Source organism: Canis aureus, chromosome 10 (assembly GCF_053574225.1).
Source record: "Canis aureus isolate CA01 chromosome 10, VMU_Caureus_v.1.0, whole genome shotgun sequence".
Lineage (NCBI taxonomy): Eukaryota > Metazoa > Chordata > Mammalia > Carnivora > Canidae > Canis > Canis aureus.
In genome coordinates, this window is record NC_135620.1 from 57720816 (window position 1) to 57748302 (window position 27487).

General features: G+C 47.3%; 1 protein-coding gene and 1 long non-coding RNA gene across 5 annotated transcripts in view; one reads left to right on the forward strand and one right to left on the reverse strand.

Moving 5' to 3' along the window:
- ANKS6 (ankyrin repeat and sterile alpha motif domain containing 6) overlaps positions 1-27487 on the reverse strand; it is a 47890-nt gene that overhangs the window by 11176 nt on the left and 9227 nt on the right. Inside the window, exons 5-13 of the mRNA XM_077912664.1 lie at positions 26409-26515; positions 24219-24367; positions 22777-22975; positions 21958-22007; positions 18773-18982; positions 17728-17881; positions 16645-16814; positions 9037-9220; positions 3494-3561 (exon numbers count right to left, since the gene is read on the reverse strand). Of these exons, the coding sequence (XP_077768790.1) occupies positions 3494-3561; positions 9037-9220; positions 16645-16814; positions 17728-17881; positions 18773-18982; positions 21958-22007; positions 22777-22975; positions 24219-24367; positions 26409-26515 (1291 nt within the window). The remainder of the gene's footprint in view (positions 1-3493; positions 3562-9036; positions 9221-16644; positions 16815-17727; positions 17882-18772; positions 18983-21957; positions 22008-22776; positions 22976-24218; positions 24368-26408; positions 26516-27487) is intronic.
- On the forward strand, positions 17505-22176 carry LOC144322517 (uncharacterized). Of its 4 annotated transcripts, XR_013388151.1 has the most exons (5): positions 17549-17799; positions 20120-20232; positions 20620-21317; positions 21578-21665; positions 22005-22176. It is a non-coding gene; the product is annotated as an uncharacterized LOC144322517 (long non-coding RNA). The 4 variants fall into 4 exon arrangements; XR_013388152.1 differs by lacking the exon at positions 20120-20232 and having other exon boundaries at positions 17505-18912; XR_013388150.1 differs by lacking the exon at positions 20120-20232 and having other exon boundaries at positions 17550-17799.

Consider the following 27487-nt stretch of genomic DNA (forward strand, 5'->3'; position numbering starts at 1 on the left):
GTCTGTCCCCGAGTCTGCCCCTCACTGCCCCACGAGCCTGGCCCGCCACCCACACAGGCCATGGGCCTTGCCGGCCCTCGGCTGCCCCCAGACCGTCCACACAGGAGCGCGGCCAGGCCAGGGCTGGTGGTCTCTGCGCACGTCTGCCCCCCTTCCCAGGGGCCCGCCAGCCCTGCTCCCGCCCCTCAAAGCTCAGCCGAGGCTTGGCTGAGGTGTCCCCTGGCCCTCACTCCGCAGACCCCCTTCCCTGCGCTCCCAGAATGCTCTGGGTGTTTCTGCTCTGCTGGGGTCAGGCTCTGGGAGGGGGCCTGGGAGGGGGCAGGGACCTGGCTGACTGAACGAGCGCGTCCACCAGTGTTCTGTTGCTTCCCCACCTGCACTGGCCTTCTCAACCCTGACCTTTGTCACCCCTGGGGGCTGCCAAATCCTCACAGCTCGTTTTAGGTGGAGAGCACCAGAGACGAAATTCTCCTCACGTGAGTACTTCTGAAGGGTTAGCAGAATGAGGCAGAAACATCTGTGTCCTTTCAATATTCATGTCCTACTTTTTTTCTTTTCTTTCTTTCTTCTTCTTCTTCTTCTTTTTTTTTTTTAGTAAAGCATCCTAGTTGCCAGCCAGGCACATTTCCATGAAGCTAAGGCACTGTATTTCTGAGTTTCCCTTGCATAGGAGTATGGCAACGGACAGACTTCCGGCTAATGAGATATAAGAGGGTTTATGATACTTTGAGGAAGTCTCTTAAAAAGGAGAGCATGTGTCTTCCCACTATCTCCTTCCATCCTGCTGCCTGGAATATGGATGTAATGGCTGGAGCGCTAGCAGCCATACTAGACTTGGAGGATGAACCATACACTTTAGTGATGGTGGAGCACAGAGCTAGACGGAGTTTAGATGACTCCCCTGAATACTTGCTGTGGGGAAAATAACCTTCTCTTTTGTTCAAGATACTATTATTTGGGGATTTTTCAATATATGTAACCAAATCCATCCTGATGCAGGTAGAGAGTTGAAAATTTAAAGTAGTCTGTCTTTAGTTTCAGTATGGCAAGATGAGAAAATGTATTAACTTCATTCTTCTTCAAATTCTCAGCAAGGACTAAAAGCATAAAATAATAGGGAGAAATATTTATGAGCCCTGGAAATGAGGGAAAAGCACTAACTGCATGTCAGGTATTTTAAGGAGTTTCTTAAGGGACTAACCAGTGCTCTGTACCTGTGGGGATGGGTGTGGAGGTGAGGGCAGGGGCAATCAATGGTGTTAAAACCTGAATCCCCCCCCAAAAAAAAACAAAAACAAAAAACCCGAGTCCCATGAAAGCCTTCGAGGGCACACAGGATCTCTGTATGGATAGACAGCAACTCTCACACACTGCTACCCTAGCTTATATGTTGTCCAGAGAGGAGCTAAGCACTTGGGTGGGGCTGGGGGGGGGTTGGGGAGGCATGACAGCTGAGCTGGCTCCTGACCAGGGCACTGCATCTGCTAAACCTCACACCACCCAATACACTCAGAAATCCTCCAGCCAGGGCTCCCAACCCTCCCCAAGTGCTGCCTGAGGCCTTAGCACCCTCCCTGATCCCAAAGGCTATGGAGACTTTCAAGTGGGTGAGTGAAGACCACAGCAAATCTGCATGGTCTCCCTTCCCTTCAAAATTGCAAAAGCAAAAAAAACCCAAAAAAACCAAAAACAAAAACACCCTCCCCCCCCCAAAAAAAAAACCTCCAAAAGCATCAAATTTCATCTGGAACATACTTCATTTCACTACAAGGGACAACTGTGAGAAAAAGAGAATGGCGAAGGGCAGGTGTGCCCCCAGGCATGCCAGCTGCAAAACGGGGATGCAGCCAAGAACTCAGGACAAATGCTGCCTTGTGAAACAAAGACACCTCAAGAAACAGAGGCACACCTTGAGATGTGTTCTCTGTGTACTCCAAGAGGGCACAGGACACAGCAAACAAAAGCAGGCTGCCAGTAGCACACAGGAAAGATTTCTTGGCAACGAGAAACATCACTGCTAAGGTTGAAAATGCCAAAGAGGCAAGAAGGACATGCTGGACACAGCAAGAAAGCAAAAGAGGAAGAAAGCCACTGCACTCTGCTGCTGAAAACAAAATACAAACTCTTCAGTAGCATCTCAAGCTTGTCAGGGACAGTGAGTGATTCTCAGGATTGCTATCGTAATTATGACAGTTGTCATATACTTGACCAGGCACCAGAATATTCTAAACCAGTAATTATACCCTGGTGGCTAGTGGCCCTGCAGAGGAGCTTTATTTGGCCCAAAATGGTAAGTTTTTCAAAAACTTATTGAGATATAATTCACCTAACGACAATGTCCACTCATTTAGAGTGTACAACTCACAAGGAACACAGTCAGTGGTATTGCAATAGTGATGTAACAGGAAGGAGGGTGGCTCTGCTTGTGGTGAACACAGTATGAAAGATTAGCCTGTCGAATCACTGAGTTGTACACCTAAAATTAATGTGACATCGTGGGTCAACTCTATGCAAATGAAAAAAAATGTTTAATTAAATAAAGTGTACAATTCAGTGATTTTTAGTATATTCAGAGTTGTGCAACCATCACACTCAATTTTAGAACATTTTCATCACTCCAAAAAGAAACTCACACCCATATAAGCAGTCACTCCTCCCCCCACTCCCTGGCAACCACTAATTACTTTCTGTCTCTACAGATTTGCTTATTCTGGACATTTATATAAATGGAATCATACCATATGTGGCCTTTTGTGTCTGGCTTCTTCCACTTGGCATAATGTGTTCCAGGTTCATCCGTGTTGTAGCGCGTGTCAGCACTTCATTCATTTTTATGGCCGAATTATATTCCATGGTACAGTGATAACGCATCTGGCCATTCATCAATTGATGGACATTTGGGTTGTTTCCCACTTGTTGGCTATTGTGAATAATGCTGCTGTGAACATTCGTGTATAAGTTTTTTGTGGGGACATATGTTTTCAGTTCTCTTGGGCATATACCCAGGAGTGGGCTTGCTGGGTTACATGGTAATTCTATGTTTAACATTTGAGAAACTGCCAAACTGCAGAACGGTAATTTTTTTTTTTTAAATGTGATTGTGAGCGCTTTTAAGCCAAAGGAACTCTGTTGGATTAACACAGACCCTACATCCAGACACTTAGCACAGATTCATTAGGATTTGCTTTTGACCCACTTTAAATCTAAAAGCCTGCCAGTTGATCCCCTTCAACAAAAGTGTGTGCAGGACAGACACAAACTTTACTAGGGAGAGAAGTGCTCAAAATTACAAAATTCTATTACAACAAAACAAGCCATAAGGCCCCCAGGATTTCACTATGATGAACTGAACTAAATGTGCTGAACACAAACTCCATTTCCTCAGCTGTCTCAGTGAAAAAGATCAATCGAAGCTTGCAGGATGAAAACCCATATATTTAAGATATTTTTTTACAGTAACATTCAGATGGACATTCAAAAATAACACCCTTACCTCTTGCTCCTCAAAAATGGGCTGATATTTCTCAAGGGATAATTTCTTAAGGATTCCAGTCAGTTCATCTTTGAGAGGGAAAGATGTGAAAAGATATTTTAGAATTTGGCAAAATGCATCAGAACAGTGGTCTTCAAACTCATAAAGCAGTGGCAGTCTTATTTCAAATGAAATGTCACAAGAAACCCCAACACAGAAAGCAGATCTAAGCTCCGCTCATGGGGATGCAGCTGGGGGTGGGTCTGAGCCACCTGTTAGCCACACTTCCCCTCCGTGCACGCCCTTGGCATCTCCCCAAATCCCAAACTGGGTGGTGGAAACAGAAGATGGGGAGGTCCGTGGCCAGGTGACCCTCCAACGGCTACAACCCCCAAGTTCTCCGAGTTCTAGCTGCTGGTACTAAAACTCTACTTTCTGTCCAAGAATGGCTTTTAATTGTGATTTCTTTTTTTTTTTTTTTTTTTTTTTTATTTATGATAGTCACAGAGAGAGAGAGAGAGAGAGGCAGAGACACAGGCAGAGGGAGAAGCAGAGGGAGAAGCAGGCTCCATGCACCGGGAGCCTGATGTGGGATTCGATCCTGGGTCTCCAGGATCGTGCCCTGGGCCAAAGGCAGGCGCCAAACCGCTGCGCCACCCAGGGATCCCTAATTGTGATTTCTTGATGCTGGTGGCCGCACCTGTGGCAAATGCTAATGCCAGCAAGTTGTCAGCGAGGCGGAGAAAAAACTTAAGAGAACAAGTAGGTGGCTTCAGACCAGAACTGGAGTTTGGCCCAGTGTGAGGAGGCTGTGGGCTTCCCAAAGGAAGGATGGATACACCCGAGTGGAACAGCAGAGCCAGAGGGGCCCAGAGCAGGGGAAAACAGAAGATTCTGGATAGCAAGATTTCAGAGGAGGAGGGTGAAGAAAGGAGACAAGAATAGCATCAGCAAGAAAGCGGGGGGAGGGGGCTGGCTTGAAAAAACATCCATTCACACATTCGACAGGGATTTACCAGACGAGGCATTAGGGACTCAACAGAGACCAAAACAGATAAGCAGGCTGCCAGGCCAAAGGCAGCAAGGAAGGGTACGGGTAGATGACAGGGAATGGGAGAATGTTGTTTATTATAGAGGGCGGATAACGAAGGTCTCCTTTATAAAGTACCATTTGAGCAGTAAATGAAGGAGTGAACTGTGCAATACCAAGGGAAAGATCACCAGGCAGTATTTAGGCAGAAGGAACAGCAAGTGCAAAGGTCCTGGGGCAGTGGGTGCAATTCACAGAAGAGTGGACTGGAGGTTAGGGGGCCTGAGTTCCTTTTGTAATTCATTCATTCAACAGCAGCTAGCAACATGCCTACTACATGTTGGGAGTGCACAGATGGAAAGGTCTGTGCTGTGAAGGAGCTCAGTGGCTGGGAAGATAAAAATGATGAGGCTGATGCACCATCAGGCACCCTGCACATGGATAACCCATTTGCTCTTTCCAACAACCCCCTGAGATCCATCCTATCATTGTCCCCATTTACAGATGGGGAAGCCAGGCATCACAAGGCTGGCTACCACATCTTGGATGAGATCATACTGCCAGTCTGTGGCAGAGCAGGAATTCACACCAAGTGGTCCAGCTCCCAGGCCTGTGCTATGCACCCGACCCCTTCTGACACCTCTCTCTGTCATCACTGGTGACAACTGCATGATGAGGGGTATCACCAAGGGGGTGTGGGGACAGGGAGGACGGCCAACCAGCTTGAAGGACTGGGTGAGGACTCACAGAAGAGTGCTACTGAGCTAGGATGTATGAGATGAATGGAGTCCCAGTCCACACAGAATCCGCTGACAGTTGCATGATGCCCAACCTTTGCTCCTGGGGCTCCCTCCACAGCAGCATGCTGGTAAATGGCTAACAACTGGCTCTCCGAGGGAAAATATATGTATGTACATAGGTAGGTAGATAGGTAGGTGCATAAGTTTGTTGCAGATTTTATTGAGATAAGGGGTGTGTAGCACACAATTTACGTATCAGAATATACTACATGATATCGTTTCTTATAAATTCCATCTGGCCAATGCTTGCATGGCATTCCAGGCACCTCATTGAATGCTCTCACTGATTTTTGCCCTCCTCTTGAATCCCTCGCCAGTGAGTATCGTTCCAACATGGGTGTTGGCGGATAGTTTTGTTTATGGGAACATGTAAGATGAAATGGAACAATGAAGACGCAAATTGGACCTACACGTGAGCAACTCTGCCGAGTGAGATAATGGTTTTAAAATCCTGGGAGAAGATTTTCTCAATTTTTTTGTGTTAGTCACAATATAACAGACACACTTTTAACCTTCGCCTGCAAAATGCACATTCTCTCCATCATTGTCTAGATTACATCATAATGGTCTTTGAAACAATAAACCAAACCCTGATCAGTGGCACTTGCTGACGTCATGGAGTCAATACCCCTTCCTGGCTGATTTCAAGATGCCAACACAACCCATGTTCCTGGAAGTGGAACTGGGAAGGGATGTGCATAGTAATGTACCATTATATAGTATTCCTATCGCATAAAGAGCACAGATATTAGTAAAATGTACTAAAGTAGTTAATAATACAATTTGTTTTAAATACCACATACCCCTAATTTAATATGATTAGTGTCATTATGTAAATTCACATAATTTGACTTTTTATTTCTTTTCTTGGATTCTTTTATATATGTTTTTAATATACGTTTGCTTATGTACATTTATATATAATTTATATATTATATATTACATTTTTATATTTATAGATTTTATGTTATATATGCTTTATGTTTTTTTTTAAGATTTTTATTTATTTATTCATGAGAGACAGAGAGAGAGAGACAGAGAGAGAGAGAGAGAGAGAGGCAGAGACACAGGCAGAGGGAGAAGCAGGCTCCATGCAGGGTGCCTGACGTGGGACTCGATCCCAGGTCTCCAGGATCATGCCCTGGGCTGAAGGCAGTGCTAAACTGCTGGGCCACCTGGGCTGCCCTGCTTTATGTTTTATATTGATTTTATGTATATTTACATACGCTTTATGTATATTTTGTTTTCAGGTATATTTATATTATATAATATATTTTATATATTTTACATAATATGTAAATATATAACTTATGTATTTTTATATATTATATATAAGTGAATATGTTTATATGTAATATACAGATATTACACATATAATACCTGTAATTATTCTATATCTAGGTGGTAGTGTTTTCGTGTAATGACTTTTAATAGTTGTGTTTAATCGCTGGCTTGTACATTTCCTGTAAATTCAACAACTGACTCTGGCCAGCCACTGCCCTGCCTCTTCTCAGCCCTCTGGCCTGGCCTGAATGCTTGTTCTTCGGTGAAGTCTGCCATGGCAACTCCGTGTTTGCTGATAACACAGATTTGATCCTATTTGTGTCAAAATCATATAAGGCTATTATGTTGCATGCGTCCGAATCCCTGGCCTGACTGTGAGCTATGCTAACACCCAGCACAAGTTAAGGCACCCAGTGCATAGGCTTCACCACTACTTAGAGAGTCTAGAGAGGGCAGCAGGTGGAAGATGGGGCAGGCAGAGGCCTGTAGGCGGTCCTTGACTGGGGCCACATGTTTCCCACAAGAATGTTGTAAATGTTTGGGGTACAGGTTGCAGCTCTGTCCAGTTCCAGTGACAATCTCATGCCCATAGGACAGAGGTCTTGTTGCTTCAGGACACAGAACTCGAAGAGAAAACTAGGCTTTCTACGCCAGAGAAATTAAAAAGAAATTGCTGTCAGGTCCTCTTTTATTTTTATCTCAACTAGGGCTTTGCAATCCTTTTTTAAACAATGAAGGAGGGGATCCCTGGGTGGCTCAGTGGTTTAGTGCTGCCTTCGGCCCAGGGCCTGATCCTGGAGTCCCGGGATCGAGTCCCATATCAGGCTCCCTGCATGGAGCCTGCATCTCCCTCTGCCTGTGTCTCTGCCTCTCTCTCTCTCATGAATAAATAAATAAATAAAATCTTTAAAAAAAAATGAAGGAGAAGGAAAAGCATGGGCACAGACAGTGCATACAGATACAGTCTCAAAGGTGGGGTATGAGTACCTAACTGAACCTCTAGGAGTTTACATTCCTAAAAGCCTCCAAGGTAGGAGAATTCATGGGCAGGGAACCTTACACTCCACATAGAAAACACAGTTAGGGGAGAATGTGGTTTGCTAGTGACTCTCTGAAGCTGTTATTAATGATTGCATTAGATATCACAAAACAATAAAAGCAACCCCCAAATAAAGAAGATGCCAATGGCAGCATGCATTTATCAACTCAGTCCAGACCACAGCCTGGGTAGTTGCTCTCAGCTTATCTAACCTGCTGGGCAGAGCGTGCTCAGCCCCCTTCTCCTGGCAGCTGCAGCCAGGTGCCCTTGCAGGAGTGTGAGGCCCTCGCACACCTGAAATTTCTCTCCCTTCTCTGACATACTACTCGATTGGCACCTGCCTGGGCTCCATCTCTCACCAAAGCTCTACTCTCTCTCCCCGCTCTATTCCTACCCCTGGACCACAGAGGGCAGTTTAAAGGACAGGCTTCTTCCTCTCCCTTTGTCTTTATCTCTTCCTATCTTTATCTGGGGCCTTGCAGCTGAGCCTCCACTCCTGCCCTGGTCCAGTCAATCTTCCCTTTTGCATCATCCCCACGGAAGAGACTGCCAATTCACACTCCTAAGTTCCAAAGTTCTGGTTATAGGGGATAGTTACTGCTTCTGCTTGCCCACCATTCATCCTCTCCTCCTTCTGGAAATAGCACTGTGATTTTCCTCTGAGGAGCCACTTCTCTCCATAGACTCTGACCCCAGCTACAAAAGCAGACACATGACCTGTGCCTGACCAATCGACACATTCCACTGCCATAGACACACATCGAGCATGGGCAAATGACCCGTCATTGTAAATAGAGCCAAGGCAGGCCAACTACGTTTACCCCAGAAGTTCGCTGGACCTGCTAAGAAAGTAGCACTCTTTCTGCTGGTGTTGCCAAGTTAGCAGCAAAAGTAAGCAAGCTTGAAGTTTCTGGGGGACAACTTTGCCACCGCTTAGAGACAGCCTACCTGAGATACGGAGAGAAACACTCCCAAAGTACCTGGACCTACACATGCCTGAAGTACACCCTAGACACTTCCATTATGAGAGCCAACAAATTCTGTTGTTTGCTTTTGTTTAAACCAGTTTGAGTGAAGACTGCATTACTTGCAAATGATAGACTTCTGACTTATACAAGGTCCAGGGAAAGGTCCATAACTGGTCTTGGAGATGTATTTCTACAAGTACATGTTTGTGTAAACAAACAAAATTCACCTTGAACATATAGTTCAAAAACTATTTAAGGGAGCTTACCATACCGTCAGCACAGTAAAGATAAAAATACAAGGCAGATTCAGGGAAGAAAAGGGATAGGTATTTTTGTTGGAAATTTTAAAAACCTGACTGAGGATGGCTGTAGAATTAAGAGTACCTGCCAGGTCACAATGGTAAAGAGGAAGGCGTGGCATTTCAGGACTTTGGGGGACTCACCCTCATCAGTGATGGTGCCACTGCTGGAGCCCCCGCTGCTCTTGGACTGCCGATGGGATGAAGAGGACGACACCGAGGACTCAGCCGTGTGCCCCTTGGGTGAAGGGGAGGGTGTGAGTGTAGGGGAGGTGCTTTTGGAGGTAGTGGAAGTTCCAGACGGAGGCCTTTTGCTCGTCTCCAGTTTCTGCTGAAAAGAACAAGACAAATAATGTAAGCCATCACCTGGAGGGTAGAAGCGATTAAGACAGACACCGACAGGGAACACGAGCGACATCTGACTCAGCAAGATTTCTAACCAGGACTATGAAATCTACTGCAAAACCCATGCAAAGCAGGAATAGGACTGTCAGAACAGTCACAGGAAGATCCTCCCCTGGAGCAGAGAGGCAGGGGGTGAGGTGGAAAACGTGGCACGTGAGGAGCCAGGACACCAGGTGCTGGTCCTGCCCATACAGCTACCGGTGCTGTGTCCTTGGCCAAGTCCCCTTACCTCTCAGCTAACCCAGCTCTCAGTGCAAGTGTGGCTCATAAATACATGAAGTCCCTTTCCGCTCCTAACGTTCCTTCATCTAAACCAGTCATTGCCAACCTTTCACCAAAGAACACATCATTTTTCCCTTCTTTGTATGTGTGTCATTTAGCTTTAAAAAAAAAAAAAAAAAAGGCGCCTTTTGATTTTTAAATAATTTTAGATTTTAGAAGAGTTGCAAAGATAGAACAGAGCATTCCTGTGTATCCTTTCCCCTGACGTTAATAGCTTACATAACCGTAGCACAATCATCAAAACTAAGAAATTAACAGTCTTATAATACTACTGGCTAACCTGTGGACTTCACTCAGATCTCACTGGTTGTTCCACTTAACGGCCCAATTCTGGTCCAGGATCCCATGTTGCACTGACTTATCGTGTCCCCTTGACCTCCTCCAACCTGTGACAGCTCCCTCTTATCTTTCAGGACCTCGATGCTGTCGGAGAGTCGGGGTGCTCACAGAGTGTCCCTCAGTTTGGGTCTGTTTTCTATTTTCTCATAACTAGATTTGCTTGTGGACTTGGGGGTTAATGGCCCTAGGGGGAATGAGCCATTCTTACTGCATCATGCCAGGAGTCTCCAAGCACCCCTTTCTTATTACTGATAATGTTGCCTTTCATCACTTAGTTAAGGTGGCATCTGTCCAGTTTCTCCATGATGAAGCTATGACCTTTGCACTCTATAATGAAAAAGTATTTGGGGAGCAGGAGGCTTTGAGCTAAACCATGTTTCTCCCAGTAATTTTAGCATTCTTCAGTTGATCTTGTCTATAACAATTACTACTGTGATGTTCTAATGATACAAGATCTGCTATTTCCCTTCTTTCTTTCCCATTTATTATTTGGAATTCTGTAAGGAAGAGTTGTTCCTTTTCCCTGTTTATTCAGTTATTTATTCCTTATCAGTATGGGCTCATGGATATTTATTTTATTCTTTGGGCTATAATCTAATAGCTTGCTATTTATTTTATTGTTCAAATTGTTCCAGTTTTGGCCACTGAGATCTTTCAGGTTGGCTCCTATGTCCTTTTGACATGCCCACCTTTTTAAAATTCTTTCTGACACCATAAAAATGCCTCAGGCTCATCCTATATTTTCACTGATCCAGTACTGGAATAAAGCACTTCTCCAAGGCTGTGGTCCCTTTTATTGGAGAGTGGTATTTAGAAACCAAAATCTGGGTACTAGGTTGCTCATGGCTACTGGGATGTCACTGCTTCTAGGTGCTCTCAGTGGACAGAGCAAGGAAATAAAGCACAGTAAGCCAAGTATATATGTAGCCACACTTACTACTATATCTGTATACATATAAGCACACATATTGACAAGCATGCATTCATACTGATTCACACTGACACCTCTGACAACAGTCCAACATCCATGGGGTTTGTTCTAGCATTTCTTCTTTGATTAAATCTCTTACAGTTAAAAACGGGGCTCATTTTATTTACTTATTTGTTCAGCCCCAGTATATATGTAAAGCATATATACGTATACAAAAAGTATCTACATGTAAAATGGTTTCAAAATTTAACCCATATCCTATGAGAAAAAAATATATCAACTAGAATACAGAGTTTGGGTATGGTTATTTGTCTTTATTTGGCCTTACCATATCCACCCGACATAGTCTCTCCCCCGCCCCACTCCCCAACGTGTGGTGGTGTCAGTCATCTGTAATATAGCTAGATCTGTTGTCATGGTCTGCTTCCATCTTTGGTTCCTGGTTGATACTATTTTTTAAAATTTGTATACCACAAAAATAACTCTGTCATGTATAATTCTCTGGGTTTTGATAAATGCTGAGCTGTGCATACTGAACAGTTCAGTTCCATCACCACTGAGATTCCCTTGGCCTATTCTTTTCTAGTCAATCTCCTCCTCATCCCAAACCATGGAAATAAATGATCTATGTTCCATCCCTACGGTCTTGTCCTTTCTAAAACATCACATAAATGGAATTATACAATCTGTAGATTTTTGGGTCTGGTGCAGCAAACTGCCTTGAAGATCTGTTCAAGCTGCTTTCCACTACTGAGCAATGTCCCATCATATGGATGTGCCACAGTTAGTTTATCCATTTGCCTGTTGATGACATGTCTCCAGTCTGGCATCATGATGGAGAAAATTGCTCTAAACATTCACAAATAGATTTTGGCACAAATGGTTTTTGAAAATGCATCTGAGGGGCACCTGGGTGGCTCAGTTGATTAAGTGTCTGCCTTTGGCTCAGGTCATGATCCCCAGGGTCCTGGGCCTGATTTTCCCTCCCCAATGCTTGTGCTCTCTCTCTCTTTCTCAAAGTAAAAAATAAAATAAATCTTTGGAAATACACTTGGGTAAGTACCTAGGAGAAAGGGAGATAGCCAGTTCGTATGATAAGTGTATATTTAGTTTTATAAGAAATTGTAAAACTTTTTTTTCCCTTTTTTTAAAAAAAAATTTTATTTATTTATTTGAAAGAGAAAGCAGAGCGAGAGAGAGAACACGAGCATGGTTGAGGGGCAGAGGGAGAAGGACAAGTAGACTCCTCACTGAGCTGGAGCCTGATGGAAACTGCCAAACTTTTTCAAGGTGGCCATACTGTTTTGCATTCCCACTGGCAACTGAATGCCAGTAGCTCCATGTGCTCACTAGCACCTATAACTATATATTTTTTCCCATTTTTTTCCAATTTATACTGATATCTTTTTGTGGGTTTTATTATTTTTTTAAAGATTTTATTTATTTATTTGACAGAGAAAGAGAAAGAGCATGCACAAGCAGGAGGAGCGGGAGAGGGAGAAGCAGACTCCCCACTGAGCAGGGAACCATGTGGGGCTGGATCCCAGGACCCTGGGATCATGACCTGAGCCAAAGGCAGATGCTTTACCGACTGTGCCATCCAGGTGCCCCTGCTGTGATTTTAATTTGCATTTTCCCCAATAGCTAATGTTCAACATTTTTTCGTATGTTTCACCATTTGCATATTTTTGATGAAATATCCAGACACTTTGCACAATATATTTTTATAATTTGTTGATTGTTTTCTTGTTGAGTTTTAAAAAATATATTTTTAAGTAGGCTTCATGTCCAGGGTGGAGCCTAAAGCAGAGCTTGAACTCATGACCCTGAGATCAAGACCTGAGCTAAGAATAAGAGTCGGACACATAACCAACTAAGCTACCCAGATGTTCCTCTTATTGTTGAATTTTGAGAGTTATTTGGTAGCTTAACTAGAATATGGCTAGGTGTATTCTTTATGACATTTATCCTATAGTGTTTTCTGAACTTCTTGGATCTGTGATGTGGCATCTATCATTAATTTGGGGAAACTTTCAGGCATTATTTTAAGATATTCCTTCTATCTTTCTCTCTTTTTCTTCAGGGACCCTTACTACTTGTATGTGGGAGCACTTGATATTATCCCACAACTGTTTTTGGTTGTTGTTCTTAACTTCTTTTTTCCTCTGTGTTTCAGTTCAAGTGACTTCTATTTCCCTGTCTTCAACTTTGTGGATTCTTACCTTGGCTGTGTCTAGTGTACTGAAGAACATGCCTTATCTCTGTTACATGTTTTCTATTTCTAGAGTTTTCATTTGATTCTTTCTTAGAGTTTCCACCTATCTGCTGAAACAATTTATGACGTTTCATGCTCAAATTTTCCATTAGAGTATTTAACAATTAATTGTAGTTTTTTTTAAATACACTGTCAGGTAATTCCCACTCCTGTGTCATATCTGAGTCAGATCCTGATGACACTGTGTTTCTTGAGAGTGCAGATTTTCGTGCCCTTTTGTATGTCTTGTAATTTTTGGTAAGACTGGACATCTTGATTGGATAGTAGAAGCTAAGAGAAACAGTTCTAATGCTAGGAAATGGGTACACCTCTCCTTCTGCTAACCCTTTAATGTTACTTCTAACTACGTCCCAGAGTGGAACAAGAAGTCCCCTCTCTTAGATTTTGAAAGACTTTGTCAATTAATTCCCTATATTGTTAATAAATTCTTCTTTCTGCTTTTTTATAAAGAAAGACATTCAATAATAAAGCTTCTGATTAAAACAGGAGACACTTAGTAAATCCCTACTAAACAGATATATCAAAGCAAAGAAACATGATACTCTTGACCTTATGGGCAGCAATATTTGTTGGGGGTTGGGGACAGATTAATATGATTATTTGAGATGCTCAGAAATATCTGAACTATTCCCTATGTTCTCAGTATAGCAGACTAACTATGTTAATGGTGTCATCTCAACTCCTCCCATGTAACTCTGTGTGTTTTCCTGCAGTGGGTGTGCTGACTTGCTTAAACAACATGGTTGGTTTTCAACTCATGTCTTTGGTTGTTGCCATAAGAACACATCTAAGCTTGTTGTGGGCACACATGGCCCAGTCATCCTGGTCACCCCAGCCAACAGCTAAATGTGTAAGTGATCCCTCTCACTCCAGACCAGAAGGACTGACTAGCTAAGTCCAGACTGAAATGCTGACCTACAGGTTCATGAGCTAAAGAAATGCTTTTTGTTTTAAACCACTAAGCTTTAGGGTGGAAACAGAGATCTGATCTATTCAGTGGGACTTTGGGCTTCTAGAGGTCTGGGAAGCATGGACACACTCTGACCCCCGCCGATTCTGTTCCTCCTCAGATTCACTTTAGGCTGATTCATAAACATGATAGAAGCCATACTTTGTGAATATTCCACCATTGTGGTGGTGCTTGTCTTCAGCAAAGTACAAAAACCAGATTCAGGAGGCTCCTATTTTGAATACTAATTTCTAATTCTTCCTAGGGGAGTCTTTGAAAAGCACTTCATGTCTCCATTTTCCTGCTGGAGCCTTTGACAGAAAGCCCACTCTTGTGTCCTTTGATTTAGGGCAGTGGTTTCTAAGAGACCTGGATGGGGTTGGCTGCAATATCCTCTAGGGGAAAAATCAGAGTCCTCAGACCCTGTCTTGAAGCATCTCATTCAGTTTTGCTGAGAGGAACCCAGAAATCTGAATTTTAAGATAGCTCCCCAAGACTACAGCATATTTTTAAGAATATCAGGTGATCAGGGCACCTGGATGGCTCAGTCAGTTAAGCATTTGCTTTTGGCACGGGTCATGATCCCAGGGTCCTGGGATTGAGTCTCAAGTCAGGCTCCTCGCTCAGCAGAAAGTCTGCTTGTCCCTCTCCATCCCCTGCTCTTTCTGTCTCTGTCTCTCTCTGTGTATCTCTCTCAAATGAATAAATAAAATCTTTTTTTTTTTTTTAAAGAATATCAGGTGATTACTGAACCGAATGGTTTCCCCAGTTCGTTTCCTGAATGCATTTTTTGACACAATCTCCTTTCATTAGAATATGCTTGTACATAGGTTATATTATTTGACAAGATGCAGCCAAGTGAGATAATAGTTAACTTATAATTTAGACGCTTACCTATTTTGAACACTGGTTAAAGGAAACCATTAATGTCTAACATATCATAAAATCATCAAAATAGAAAAAGTTAATTTTAAACAACAGAGAAGAGGAAAACTATGTCAAAGCCCAGATCAGAAGACTTACTTTAATTAGTAGCTCTGAGTTTCCTAGCAGCAAACGCAAAAAGAGAAATACAATAGTTATATAATTCTTTTTATCTGAGGAAAGAAAATGTAGGAAAGTAACAGTAGAGACATTTTTTAGAGCTGAATTCTACAAGGATTACATAGATCCTATTACACGAGTAATTTTCAATATAATGGAAACCATGCTAATGCGTAGGGAAAAAGAAACTTTCTCTGGAGCTATATTGTAAAGGGAATCTAATTATGTAGGTCTGATTGCAAAAGGGGCTTTGAGTAACAAAAAGTTATGTAACCAACAGGAGTGGGCAGAAAATAAAGTCTATTTCTCATACATCCATTAAAACATAATCTCTGGAGACATTTCTGGGCAAGGGGCCAGGGGTGAGGCTTTCAGATGATCTAACTTTTCTCAGGGAAAAAAGCTTAAGACATCTAAAAAATATGAAGAGTGGAATAGTGCCTGGACGTCCTCTCAGAAGATGAAATGGGCTACATGGCACCACTGGAGGAAGGCACCTGGTGGGCCACCTGGTGGAAGAGTCCATTTATACTCACCACCAGGAATCCACACTGGAGTTGGGGGGACTCTCTCCAGTAACAACTCAGGTGGAGGGGCTCGGAAAGTGGAGGGGCAGATCTAAAGACACTAAACAACTTCCCACTCCAGAGAGGCATTTGCAGTTTCCTGTCTGTTGCAAACTCCATAGAGATTAACAACGTGTGGATGGCTCTTGGGCTGCATTAATGGAGGAATGGTGCCAGAGCAGGGAGGTGGCCTGTCTTCCAACATTCTTTCAGCTCTTCCCCGGCTAAAGTGCCACACGTGCTACTCCTCACTCTGGAGCAGCCTCATCCCTGCCTCCTGCCCCCTTATCTGGCTCCTCATCCTTCAGACCTCCTTTAGGTGTCACTGATGCCCTTAAGCTTGGGTAGTGGTCCCCATCTGTGCCCCTGCAGCATCCCCCCTTCTCACTGCCGGAGTCTGCAGTGATAGTCCGAGAGCAGTCACCCCCGGTTCACTGCTACACCCTTACTGCTAGCAGTGCTAGGCTCAAAGCAGACACCCCAGAAATGTGCACAGTGAAGGAATGACGTCAAAGCATGACTACTACTGCTGCTCACGTCAGCACTTACAGCTGACGCAGGCTCAGCAGGTGCCGCCCACCCCTCACCCCGGAAACGCTCAGGTGTGGGGCTGAGATCTGATCCCAGGCAGTCTGCTCCTGATCCCACACTCCACACCTCTTCGCTCTAGACAATGAATAAACGTACACAGTGTGAGGCTGAACGAGGCACCCAGAGGTGCCCTCCAGAGCAGGTGGGAGGTAGACCCACGTGTGCAGGGCCCGAGGGCACCGGCTGGGATCCTGGCAGCCACCTGCATGATCAGCCCTCCCCAAAAAGTTCCGGAGCAGCCTGCTGCAAGGGCCCTGTCTTTAGGGCCATCCTATGACTGCGGCAGCACTGCCCGGGCTCCCTAGTACGTGGGCCCTGTGAGGACAGAACCTGGGAGTCAAACAGGAGGAGATGGAACCAGAACACGCACCTTGCCACCAGGACCTCCGCTGCCTGCTGGGGAGACTGGGAGTTCAGATGAGCTGGACCCTGGCGCTGGCCCAACAGGACCTGATGGGTGGCTGGGCTTCCGTTCTGATAATCCGGCTGCTTTTTTCCTCTGGGCAGCGATTTGTGACAGGACGCTGTCTATGCTGCCACCTGAGGAAAAAGGAAGAGAAATGATGGCCAGGGACCCAGGGTCCAGCAACGTAAGCATGGTGGACCTTGTGTGCTGCCCTTGCTGAGATGGAAACGTGTTTCCCAGACGCCCCCTGACCCCGTGTGGCTGGGGGTCAGGGCTGACCACAAGAGGACTGCGCATGAAAACTGAAGGCAGACTCTCCAGGCCAAACCCATCAGATATATTACAAAGAAAATATTTGTAAAAATAAAAAGAGAGGAATGTGATGCTTTGCTTTCTTTTTTCTAAAGAGTTCTTTTCACAAAAAATTTCTTTTTATATAATGCATTAACAGGCATCAGTTAATCAGGACATCAGGACACAGCAGCCCTTGTGTTCTGAAGGCATCATGGTGACAGGTGTTAAAAGAGGCAGTGCAGGTACAATCCTCGCTTTTCCCACGCTGCAGCCAGCTTGTGTGGCCTCTGACCGCCCCCGCCCCCACCCCCACCCCCACCCTCTCCAGAGCTTTACCAAGCCCACTCCCACAGCTGTCAATAACTTCCTCATCCCATAATTCTCAGACTAGATTGCCCTGTTCCCTCTCCCAGGTGCCCCAAACCCACCAGTAACCTTGCATTACTATGAAAGAAGAGGGAGAAATGATAATATCAAGGGCCAGACAGGATCCCAGGGAGAACACCGATAACCAACATCAGTAAAGCAATAACTAGGTACCACATACTGCTGTAAATATTTCACATGTAGGAGCAGTGCCATTCTGGAGGGCAAAGGGCAAAACTGAATTCACTGAAAAAGCCCTGAGCCACATGGAGGAGGAAAACAGGGCGCATGCAGTTGTTCCTGGGATTGCCCACCGAGCAAGTGCAGAGGGCAGGTCACACCCGCAGCCCCAAGGGGCTTCCCTGAGTGGCCCTGCCTGGTACCCACCTGAGCGGTTATGCAGCTCCCCACCGTGCCTGCTTGAGCCCCCTGCCCCACTGGAGCCACCTGAGGAATGAGGTGAGTGGTTGAAGTTTCCAGAATTGGCAGGAGAGGCAGGGCTTCTGGAGAGAGATGGAAATTTAACCGGCCTGCCAGGAGTCTGCAAGAAGAAGGTGGGTGTTGTGTGTTGCGGTTAGGGTTTGTTATTCCCTTCTCTGGACACACATCATCACAGTGGGGAGGAACCCAGATTCCACTGGCTCACCCTAGCTGATGTCTGCATGCCCGGCACACCCCTGCCAACTCGTGCTCAGCCTGCCAGGAGCCCCCCAAAAGAGGAGAGTTCATTTCTATCTGCTGGCAACCAGACTATTAGCTCAGGCTGAGATCCTGTGATGTAACATTCCCCAACTCACCCCACTTTCACGATCACTCAACCCCTCCCACAATGCACACTAGATGCAAACCAGCCCTGCCTGTTTCGAGCACCTTCAGAGGCCAGGCTCTCACTCTCCCACTAGAGATTTGCTGTTGCAACAGCCCCAAGAGGCAGCAGCAAGCAAGCAAAGGTCAACCCCATTTTACAGAGAGATGGAGGCTCGGAGTTCCAGTCATTCATCACACAGTGGCAGCGCAAGGTCCTAAATCCTCACCTTTGGTTTGCCATTTACCGTATCTATGGTGTAGACAGTCTACACACGTGGAGATAATCTCCCACATCAAGAGGGACTACCTCAGGACATTACCGAGACACACCAAGGGTCACAAAGTCCAGACCGCTAAGGGCAAAAAGTTAAAGTCACACTCCTTGTGGGTATGAGAAAACACCATCGAGCTCCCTGCTCAGCGGGGAGTCTGCTTCTCCCTCTCTTTGCCCCTCTCCCTGCTCATGTACTCTTGCTCTCTCTCAAATAAATAAATTAAATCTTTAAAAAAAAAGAAAAGAAAAGCTTTTGCCTTGCTGGATTAGCAGGTCTGATGTCCCTTCTGCCTGCAACACACCCCAACTTCAGTGAGTGACATGCCAAAGCACGTCCGCTGGGCGACTTACAGCGTCTGTGCTCCCACCAGCCACGCCCACGGGGGCGCCCCGGCCGGCTCTCTGGGACAGCACAGTCTTCATAGGCTCTGCTTTCCCGCTGTGACATGTCCGGGACCGATCGGAGCTCCACAGCTCAAAGCTGGAAGGGGGTAAGAAAGGGGGGATGACTGCCTTCAGCTTGTCACTCGGGAGTCTGGGGAAGGGGGCTCCATTGCGCAGCTGAAAAAGACAGGCTGTGGGTTAGATGAGCCCCACGGGGGCTCCCAGCTCTACACAGAAGATTCCAGGTTTCTGCTGCTTCTCAGAGAATGGCACCATCAGTTACCCCGTCATCCCCAACACACACCAGGCCAGAACCCATGTGGTCTCCTCTGCTCTCTTCCCAGCAAGTGAGCAATACCCTTGTTTACTCTGCTCCAGCCCTCAGTCTTTTGGGTCCATCACAGGAGTTAAAATGGAGACAGAGGGGATGGGGGGCTGAGGTGGGCCCAAGGGAGGCTGAGTGTGCTGTGACAGGGACCCTGAGGGGGTTGGGGGAAGGGCGCTGCAGGCCCAGGGAACAGCATGGGCCAGGTCTGGCAGCCAGAGGAGCAGGATATGCATGCAGAGCCAGGGGTCTCAGGAGGAGGAGGCAGGGCACGGTGGGGTGGGGTGGGGGTGGGGGGCGGGCGGCCCAGGCCGGCTCCCTGTGAGCCCAGCACTCGCTCCCTTCCCCATCCCACCACACCCTTCCTACTCCAGCCACACCTCCCACTGCTGACATTTTTAACTGTAATTTTATATTTTGGAAATGTGACTTAGGACTAGTATAAAATCCATACAATGGCGACTGGTGGATTGTCAAGGAAAAGCATCCACACGGTCCACACTAACTTTAATTAAGAAAAGACAGTGGACTTGGTGCCAGATGGTGCTTTGCAGGGAAGGGCATCCCACAGCTAAACCTGCCTCGGGAGCCGGGCAGGCTTGCGTCTCCACAAGGATGGCTGCAAACGCCCACTCGGCAGGGCTCCCTGGCCATCCTCCATCTGCCGAGGGGCAGGCCAGCATGCTGGTGCCTTCCACAGGGCACGGGGAGGTAGGACAGCAAGTGCCAAGGCAGGCGTGTGGCCATCCTGGGTCCCACCCTGGCCGTCCCGAGCTTTTCTGCGAGTCTGGGAATGGTGCTGTCCCGTGTGGACCTCAGCAACCTCCTCCAGCAATGGGGGCTGGGCCGGGCGAGCACTAGGGACGCTCGCAGCTGCAAACCCACCACAGATGGGCATTTTCACTCCTCGGGGACAGGGTCTAAATCGTTGCAAACTTTCTGCAAGCCAATGACATTCACACCCACTGACCCAGAAATTCTATTCCTAGATATTTACCCCAAGGAAACCGTCAGGCAAGCGGGGGAAATTGAGGCATAAGAATATTCATCAGATCTGTGAAAACAATAACGAAAAACTAAAACTCCCAAAAAGTCCAAACAGGTGAGGCTCCACCGGTCAGTGAGGCACGTTCCCTTGATGGAATGTCGTATCGCACAGCCACTGGACGTGACGTGGCTAAAGAGTGTTTAATGACATGCAACAGATGGTCAGACAAACCGGTAATAAGGCCGGCTCGGCACAGCATGGGGAAGAGGACAGGGCCGACCTCGCAGGGCTGCCGGGGACACTGCAGGAGTGAATGTATGTTACGTGCTCTGAGTAGCGCCTGGCACTTAGTGCCGGGACGTATTTGCCGTCGTTATATATGACAGATACGCTTGTAGGTGCTAAAACAGGGTCAGCAAAATATTCAAGAGATAAATAGCACACGACGTGTCATGATCATGTATGTGTCAGCAAGGGTGATTTTATGCTTCTTCTTTACAGTTCACCGCATCTTCCCAAATTTCAGTAACAGCCCTTGTCTTCACTGGAGTAATTACCGCTACTTAATGAGATTATCAAACGTCACGCAGCCCAAGCTCCCACCTTGGTAAACTGGCCTAGAGGCGGGTGCACACCTACTGCACAGCCGGGCGGGGCGGAGGGAGTGGATCCTTGGAGCGCTCAGCACTGGCAACTCGGGGACCGAGGCAGCAGGAAGGCGGCCTTCCCCAGCCTCTGCTCCCTTCTCTTCTCCAATACTGCCCTCTCCTGGCCGGCCCCCACGTCAGGATCTCCGAGCTAAATGGACGAGTTCAACCCCAACCAGGAGGCTCTCATTTTAAAATTTGAGGAACGTGAGGCCCAGGGAGGTGAAGTCACACGTCTAAGGTCACAGAGCAGATAACAGAGAGCTCATTCTGGCCAGGCACTACGCTAAGAAGTTCCTGGGGATAATCTTATTCAAAGGAACAACCGTGAGGGAGAGCATCCCTTGTCAGAGACTGCTAGCTGTCCCCCAGTATCCATCTTCCACAGCTTCCTTAGTAGACACCCCTGGCATTGAGATGGGACACAAGCACCTGTAACAGAGACTTCATTTCTCGGCCTCCCGTGCAGTGGGATGTGGCCATGTGACCGGACGTTGGCTGAATGGATATAAGCAGAAGTGATGTGGGAGTTCCCAGGAAACTTGACACCTGGTATGTGCCGCCTGTGGCCACTTGTTTCTCCCCTCATCGCTCCTGCTGGCTGGAATAAGGCAGCAATGGCCACAGCTCTGGGAGTCATCTTGGTAACAGAAGCCAAGCACGGGTAGAAGGAACCAACCAGGTCCCTACCTGGGTCAACGTATCAGTCCTGAACTGCATTTGAGAAAAATAAGCTGCTGTTTCATTCATGCCATTGTTATTTGAGGACCTTCTGTTACTCGTAGCAAAACCTAATCCAGACACATCTCTAGTTCACAGATGAGGAGACTGAGGCTTCTCAGGCTGGAAACACAGCCTCCTCCGTGACTCTTCTCCCCTCGACTCCCTATAACCAAAATGGTGAGTCCAACATCACCCATCAAGTCCTACTCTTCAGAGCCCTGTCCTCATTGCTGCCTCCCTGCAAACACCACCAGGGCCTACATCTGGCCACTAAGCACCAGCACAGCCTGACCCACAGTTTAGGGCTGGTTCTGATTCCTCAGTGCCAGAGCTGTTCCACTGTTACACGTTTGGCTATCAGCCCCATGTGTGACCACCACAGACAGACATGTCTACATCTAGCCTTGTAAATCAATCAACTAATGATTGTGAGAGACCTGAAATGCTTTTAGGAAAGCCCCACACTCACCATGGTTGTCAATAACACATCTTCTTTGTCTCCTCTTGTGCTCCCAGGACCTGAGAGACAAATGGAAATTTCCTGAAATGACCCTCCCAACAAGTTCACGGCATGAGGATGAGTGACCAGGTCAGCCTTCATCCTGGAAAACCAACTCTCCTGGGTGATTAAATATTTAATGATAATTGGTATTCAATATTTGAATAGAAGGAAAGCATTTAAAATGTATCTCTCAAAGCATGTTCTCAACTTTTCCATAAGCCACTGCCATGCCGGGTCAGACAGTGGTGCATCCAGCTCAATAGTCTGTCTCAAACAGTGGTGCTGAAGGAGCTAGTCTGGGTGTGGGGTCTGTCAGAGGGCTATGATCTAATCAACTGTCGAATCAGCATGGAAATCTCCTTTCATGCCCTGGCAAAGTCATCCCATTTGTTGAATACCTCCAGTGGTGCGAAGCTCACCATCCACCCCCCCAAATCCTCACCCTGGATAACTCATTCTATTTCAAAACACTTCCAGTGCCAGAGACCAATCACGTTTGATAGCTGCTAAAATCGCCTATCGAAGGCAAGAGAGAGGCCGTGACTAGCCTCAGGTCCCTCAGCATGGTGTGGGGGACAGAAACCAGGGACTCTTGACACTTATGTCCCCATTCTACCACACCATATTTGTGTCCCTGTCTGTCCTTCCCCAGACCAGCCACTTTACTCCAGTGTCCCATTCCAATATCATCTCAGCTCTGACATCAGCCCAGGAGGTAGGACAAAGGGCAGAGAATTTGGGTTTGACCATTCTGGAAATACTACAGCACATGCAATTTTTTCTCACCATTCTCTTTCACTGTGGGGGCCACATCATGAAGCCCCGGGCGGCTTGTCTTATCCTGGGGGGCCGCCCTCATTGTGGAGTCCAGCGCTGACTCTGGCTCATCACAGAAAGGCAAAGGCTGGTTGCTGGAGAGCCCACGGGGCAGGGTCTGCATCAGTTTGAGCTTCCGGAACCGATTGGACATTCGGTTCCACCAGGACTGCCAAGGGAACACAGAGCAGAGGTCATGATCCAGAGCACCCATCCTAGGGATGCTGACTACACTTTATTCACCCTTCCCCTCTGCTCTCCTGGGCACGAGACAAGTTCTACCAATCAGCCACCACACCCTCTCCCACAAAGCCACGGTTCTCTCTAAATCGTTCCTGACTCAGCCTTGGGAGCCCACCTCTGACAGTGGACCCTACCTGCCACCCTTCATCTCATCAATCTCTGCATTGCACAGATTGAGAAATGGAGACCCAGGTGGGGTGCCAACTTGTTCAGTCTTACAGTGAGTCAGAGACACACAGATGGACAAGAGGCAATGACGAACACCGTAACATCAGTCACCTCTTCCCCCCATTCCCGTGACAGTGTGAGAGGTATTGGGTGTCCATGGCAAGGCCTGGGCCATCTGCTCCACCAGCTGATGCCTCCCCACTTAGATAGAGGACTAGTGCCACCCCCCAGGGTGTCCCCTAGCCCCGTGACAGCTCGGAGGCTATGACACAGTGGGAGGGGAGGCTGTGAGGGCCTGGCCGAGGGAGATGGCAGGGAGGGCAGGACTGCAGGGACCCATGCAAACAACACTGAAAGGAAGACCTGGGGCTTGCGTGAGTTATGAATAGGAAAGGAATATAAAGTCTGCAGACCTGTGGAGGCACTGGGACCCCAGACAGGATGGAGAGGTAAGTTTGACTTCAGGCAAGTAGAACAGAATGGGGAGGCTGAGAAATTCAAAGAAAGATACTTGGCTTGCAGTTAGAAACGAGCAACTGGAGGTTGTTCTGTTATTTCCAGAAAGCAGTGGCTGGAGGCCCGTGGGCTGCGGGGAGACCCGAGAACTGTGCCAGCAGCAGTATCCCACGTGCAGATGCAGATGCCACACACACGTGGCCTGGGAGGAGAGGCATTTGGTTCAGCCGGCTCAGTACTATATCAGGCAAAATTCTTAGTTCCCGACATCTATAAATTCAGTCTCCACATCAAAATATGGTTTTCTAGCTTCTCCTGCAATAATGGGACAATCTGACAACATGAACCCACATTTTGCAAAGCAACCATAATGCATTAGGATCACCTCCGTTTCCCCCGATGCCCACCCCCTGCTCACTTCCTGCTCCTGCTGGGCCACCTTCACTCTAGCCTAAACCAGCCCTGGGTCAGCAGAAAGCAGCAGGCATCCCCCACCCCATCAGCCAGGCTCTCTCTACAGCCCTTGAGGATGGGAAAAGGCTAACCTTAAGCCCGCCTTTGTCATCGGGCAGCACTGGGACACTCCAGGGCTGTCGGGCCTTCGAGTGAGGTGGAGGTGGTGGGTGGCTGGGCCGGCCCTTGTCTCTATTCACCTGCATGCAGACAGACGCCAGCAGTCGAACAAGTTCTGTGTCTATGGACATAAAAGGCAGCGCTTTACCTGCAAATACGTCTGTTGGGCCATGGAGAGAGGGCTCAAGACGACCCCCTCGGCCTTCGAACTCAACCCTGCGCTCCAGAGTCTGGTTTTCAGATGCCGGCGCACAGGCCAGCAGGGCTCAGAAGGAAAACCTTCCTTAACCAGAAGGAAAACCCAGAAGCTCTCTCCCCACAGAAAGAGGAGTAGTGTTTTAAAAATACAGACTCTGCAGCCAGATGGCAGGGGCTTCGATTTTCCCTCTGCCCCTCCCTGGCTGCATTAACTGCAGGTAAATGAGGGAACCTCTCCATGTCTCTGTAAAAGGGGTGACAGTAGGCATCACATAAAGGTGTCTGGAGGATCCGAGGGGATTTCTGGCATAAGGTAAGTACTTTAAAAAGGTTAAGTATTGCTATTATTATTATTATTGTTATTATTATTAACTGTTATTATTTTTACCAAAAAACCCCACAATAAACAAAACTGAGAAGAAAATGCTACAAACTATTAACGGTGTTTTCCTCTTGTTGACTTTTTTCTCTCCCAGTGTTCAATAATATGCATGTGTTTCTTCAAAATTTCAGGCAAAAACTTCATTAAAAAACCCACTAGAAAAAAAATCAACTAGGGAGAGACTGTCTTACTGTGCAAGGGGTGGGGAAGTGGTCGGGGGGAGGGGGTAACAGAGAAGAGGCACAGCGAGACAGGAGTTTGTTCAAGAAAAGCATGCGTGAAAAAAAAAAAAAAAAAAAAAAGAAAAGCATGCGTGGGGCAGCCCCGGTGGCTCAGCGGTTTAGCGCCGCTTTCAGCCCGGGGTGTGATCCTGGAGACCTGGGATCGAGTCCCGCATCAGGCTCCCTGCAAGGAGCCTGCTTCTCCCTCTGCCTCTCTCTCTCTCTCTTTCTCATTAATAAATAAAATCTAAGAAAAAAAAAAAAGAAATGAAAAGAAAAGAAAAGCATGTGTGATGCAGGAGACGGGTTCTGATGACACCAACTCTTGGCATACCAGGAGGGTCTCCAGTGAGGCAGAGTGAGTTCACTGAGCTTGGGCAGAGACCCCGCCTCGCCAGCTGGGTCAGGTCATTTCCCCTGGCCCTCGTCACCTCCCCTCCACAAGGGGATATGCAGTTCTGCTTCCCTTCACATGCCCTGTGAGGATGAAATGGAACCAAGTATGCATCTGAGACATGTGTGGCCTGAGCAGGGATGGGGTAAGGGTGGCAATGCCTGCAGCAGGGGTGAGGAGGGCGGCAATGCTGGTGATGAGGTAGGGCACTCCAGCCTGCCACCAGCCTGCCGAGAGGCAGGAGTAAATAAATCCACTTGGGACTGCGGAAGTAGTCCTCTCCCACAGCCAGCAGGTCGGGATCTGGCTCCGGGTTCAAAGTCTGTGGGTCAGAAAGGCCTTCCAGCCTCTCAACCTCCCTGGGCTGAAACTCCAAGGCAACAGGAGAGAGAGAGGATAAACAGACAGACGCTAACTCTTGAGCTGCCTAACTGGATGCCTCAGGTGCCAGAGGAGGGCCTGTCACACGGGTTGGGGCTCAAGGGGAGCAGCAGGTGCCAGTGGGGACCAAGAAAGGTGGGACTAGTGACAGCCACACTCCTAGCATGGTGCCCTTGACCCAGCGGCCTCCACCTACACAATGCAGCAGAGGAGGCCACTGCTCCAGCTCTGATTCTGCTCATCAAAGGGGTATTTTTATTTCCCCCTGAGTCAGGGTTTCCAGCTATGAGCCCAGTTACCTTTCTAGGACTTGTGTGGACTGCTAGGGCAGATGTATGTCTCACTGGCTTCCCTCCTGGGAGACTCTCCAAAGGGTGGCGCTGGAGGAGCCTAAGGGACTACCTGGGACCAGCCAAGCCTTTGCTGAGGAGGGAAGGGACTTGCCTGAGGACACGTGGTGAGCCCTTGGAGCTTGAGAGTGACTTCCCCCAACAGTAAGCAAGGGCTTAAAACAAAAGCAATTAATTCCTTTCCTAGCCAGAGAGAGGCCACGCAGGTTTACGACACTTTCCCTGAAACAACCCACCAGGATCGCTCAGCAGCATCACTAGGTCAAAGGCCGTGTACCCGTTTTTTGCACGAAGAGTGACATCAGCCCCTTGGTTTAGCAGATATTTGACAATTTCCTTATTCCTGGGGAGGAAAGAAAAAGCTGGAGTTAGATGCACTGAAGGCAAAAGCCTGGCTTTGCTCCTGGGCAAGAAGCTGATGATATTAACTGCTGGCCCATCTTCAAGCCTGAAAGGAGGCTCTGAAAAGCTGCAAACAGTCTCATACTCCTTGTCCCCATCCCCTATGGGCAGATCGGCCTTGAACGTGATGCAATCCAAAGCCTAGGTATTCCTTCCACAAACAAAAGGAAAACCACAGGGTCACCATTACCACACGCAGGTCCCTACTCCTTCTGCCCCCAATCCTTCCCCCCGCCCCTCCGTGGAAGCCTCACATAGGCCAAGGTGTCTGATGCAGAAGTCTGAGGCTCACCAAACTGAAAGACAAACCCCTTCGAGATGACATAGGAAAGTGCTGTGATAACCTGAAAAAGGGCAAGGAAAGGGCTGGTAATCTGGATTCAGACCACCTAGTCACTGTAAGACTGTCTGTAGCTCCCAGCCCCTGGGTCAGTCTACCCGGAAAAGGCAGCCTCCAGGAGGACAGGATGAGAAGGGATTCAGAAGCACCAGCCAATGGTGGACCTCTTCAAAAGGAGAGGGTTAAGACAAGTCTCACCACCGGTCGCCGAGGAGCCAATGGTATGAATGGCCAATGTGCATTTCCAAAAGGACACAGACATTAGGACATCAGTGTGAACACTCCAAACAGACCCATTACTGTGTTCAACTGAAATCAACCTACAGAAACTTCTCTTCCTGCATAAAATGTTCCTGCTGCATGGGGTCTTTATAGTCACTGGTAAATGGGGTGATGAGGTAACAGGAATCAGGACACAGCAGAGGAGGAATGCAGGATAGAATGAGCCTGCGTGGCTTTGATTTTTTGTGTGTGCCTCAAGGTCTTTACAGCCCTAGAGTTTGTCTGCAGTGTCTCAGGACCAAAAAGCCCCCATCAAGAACCCTATCTCGGCTCAGGGCATCCGCAGCCTCC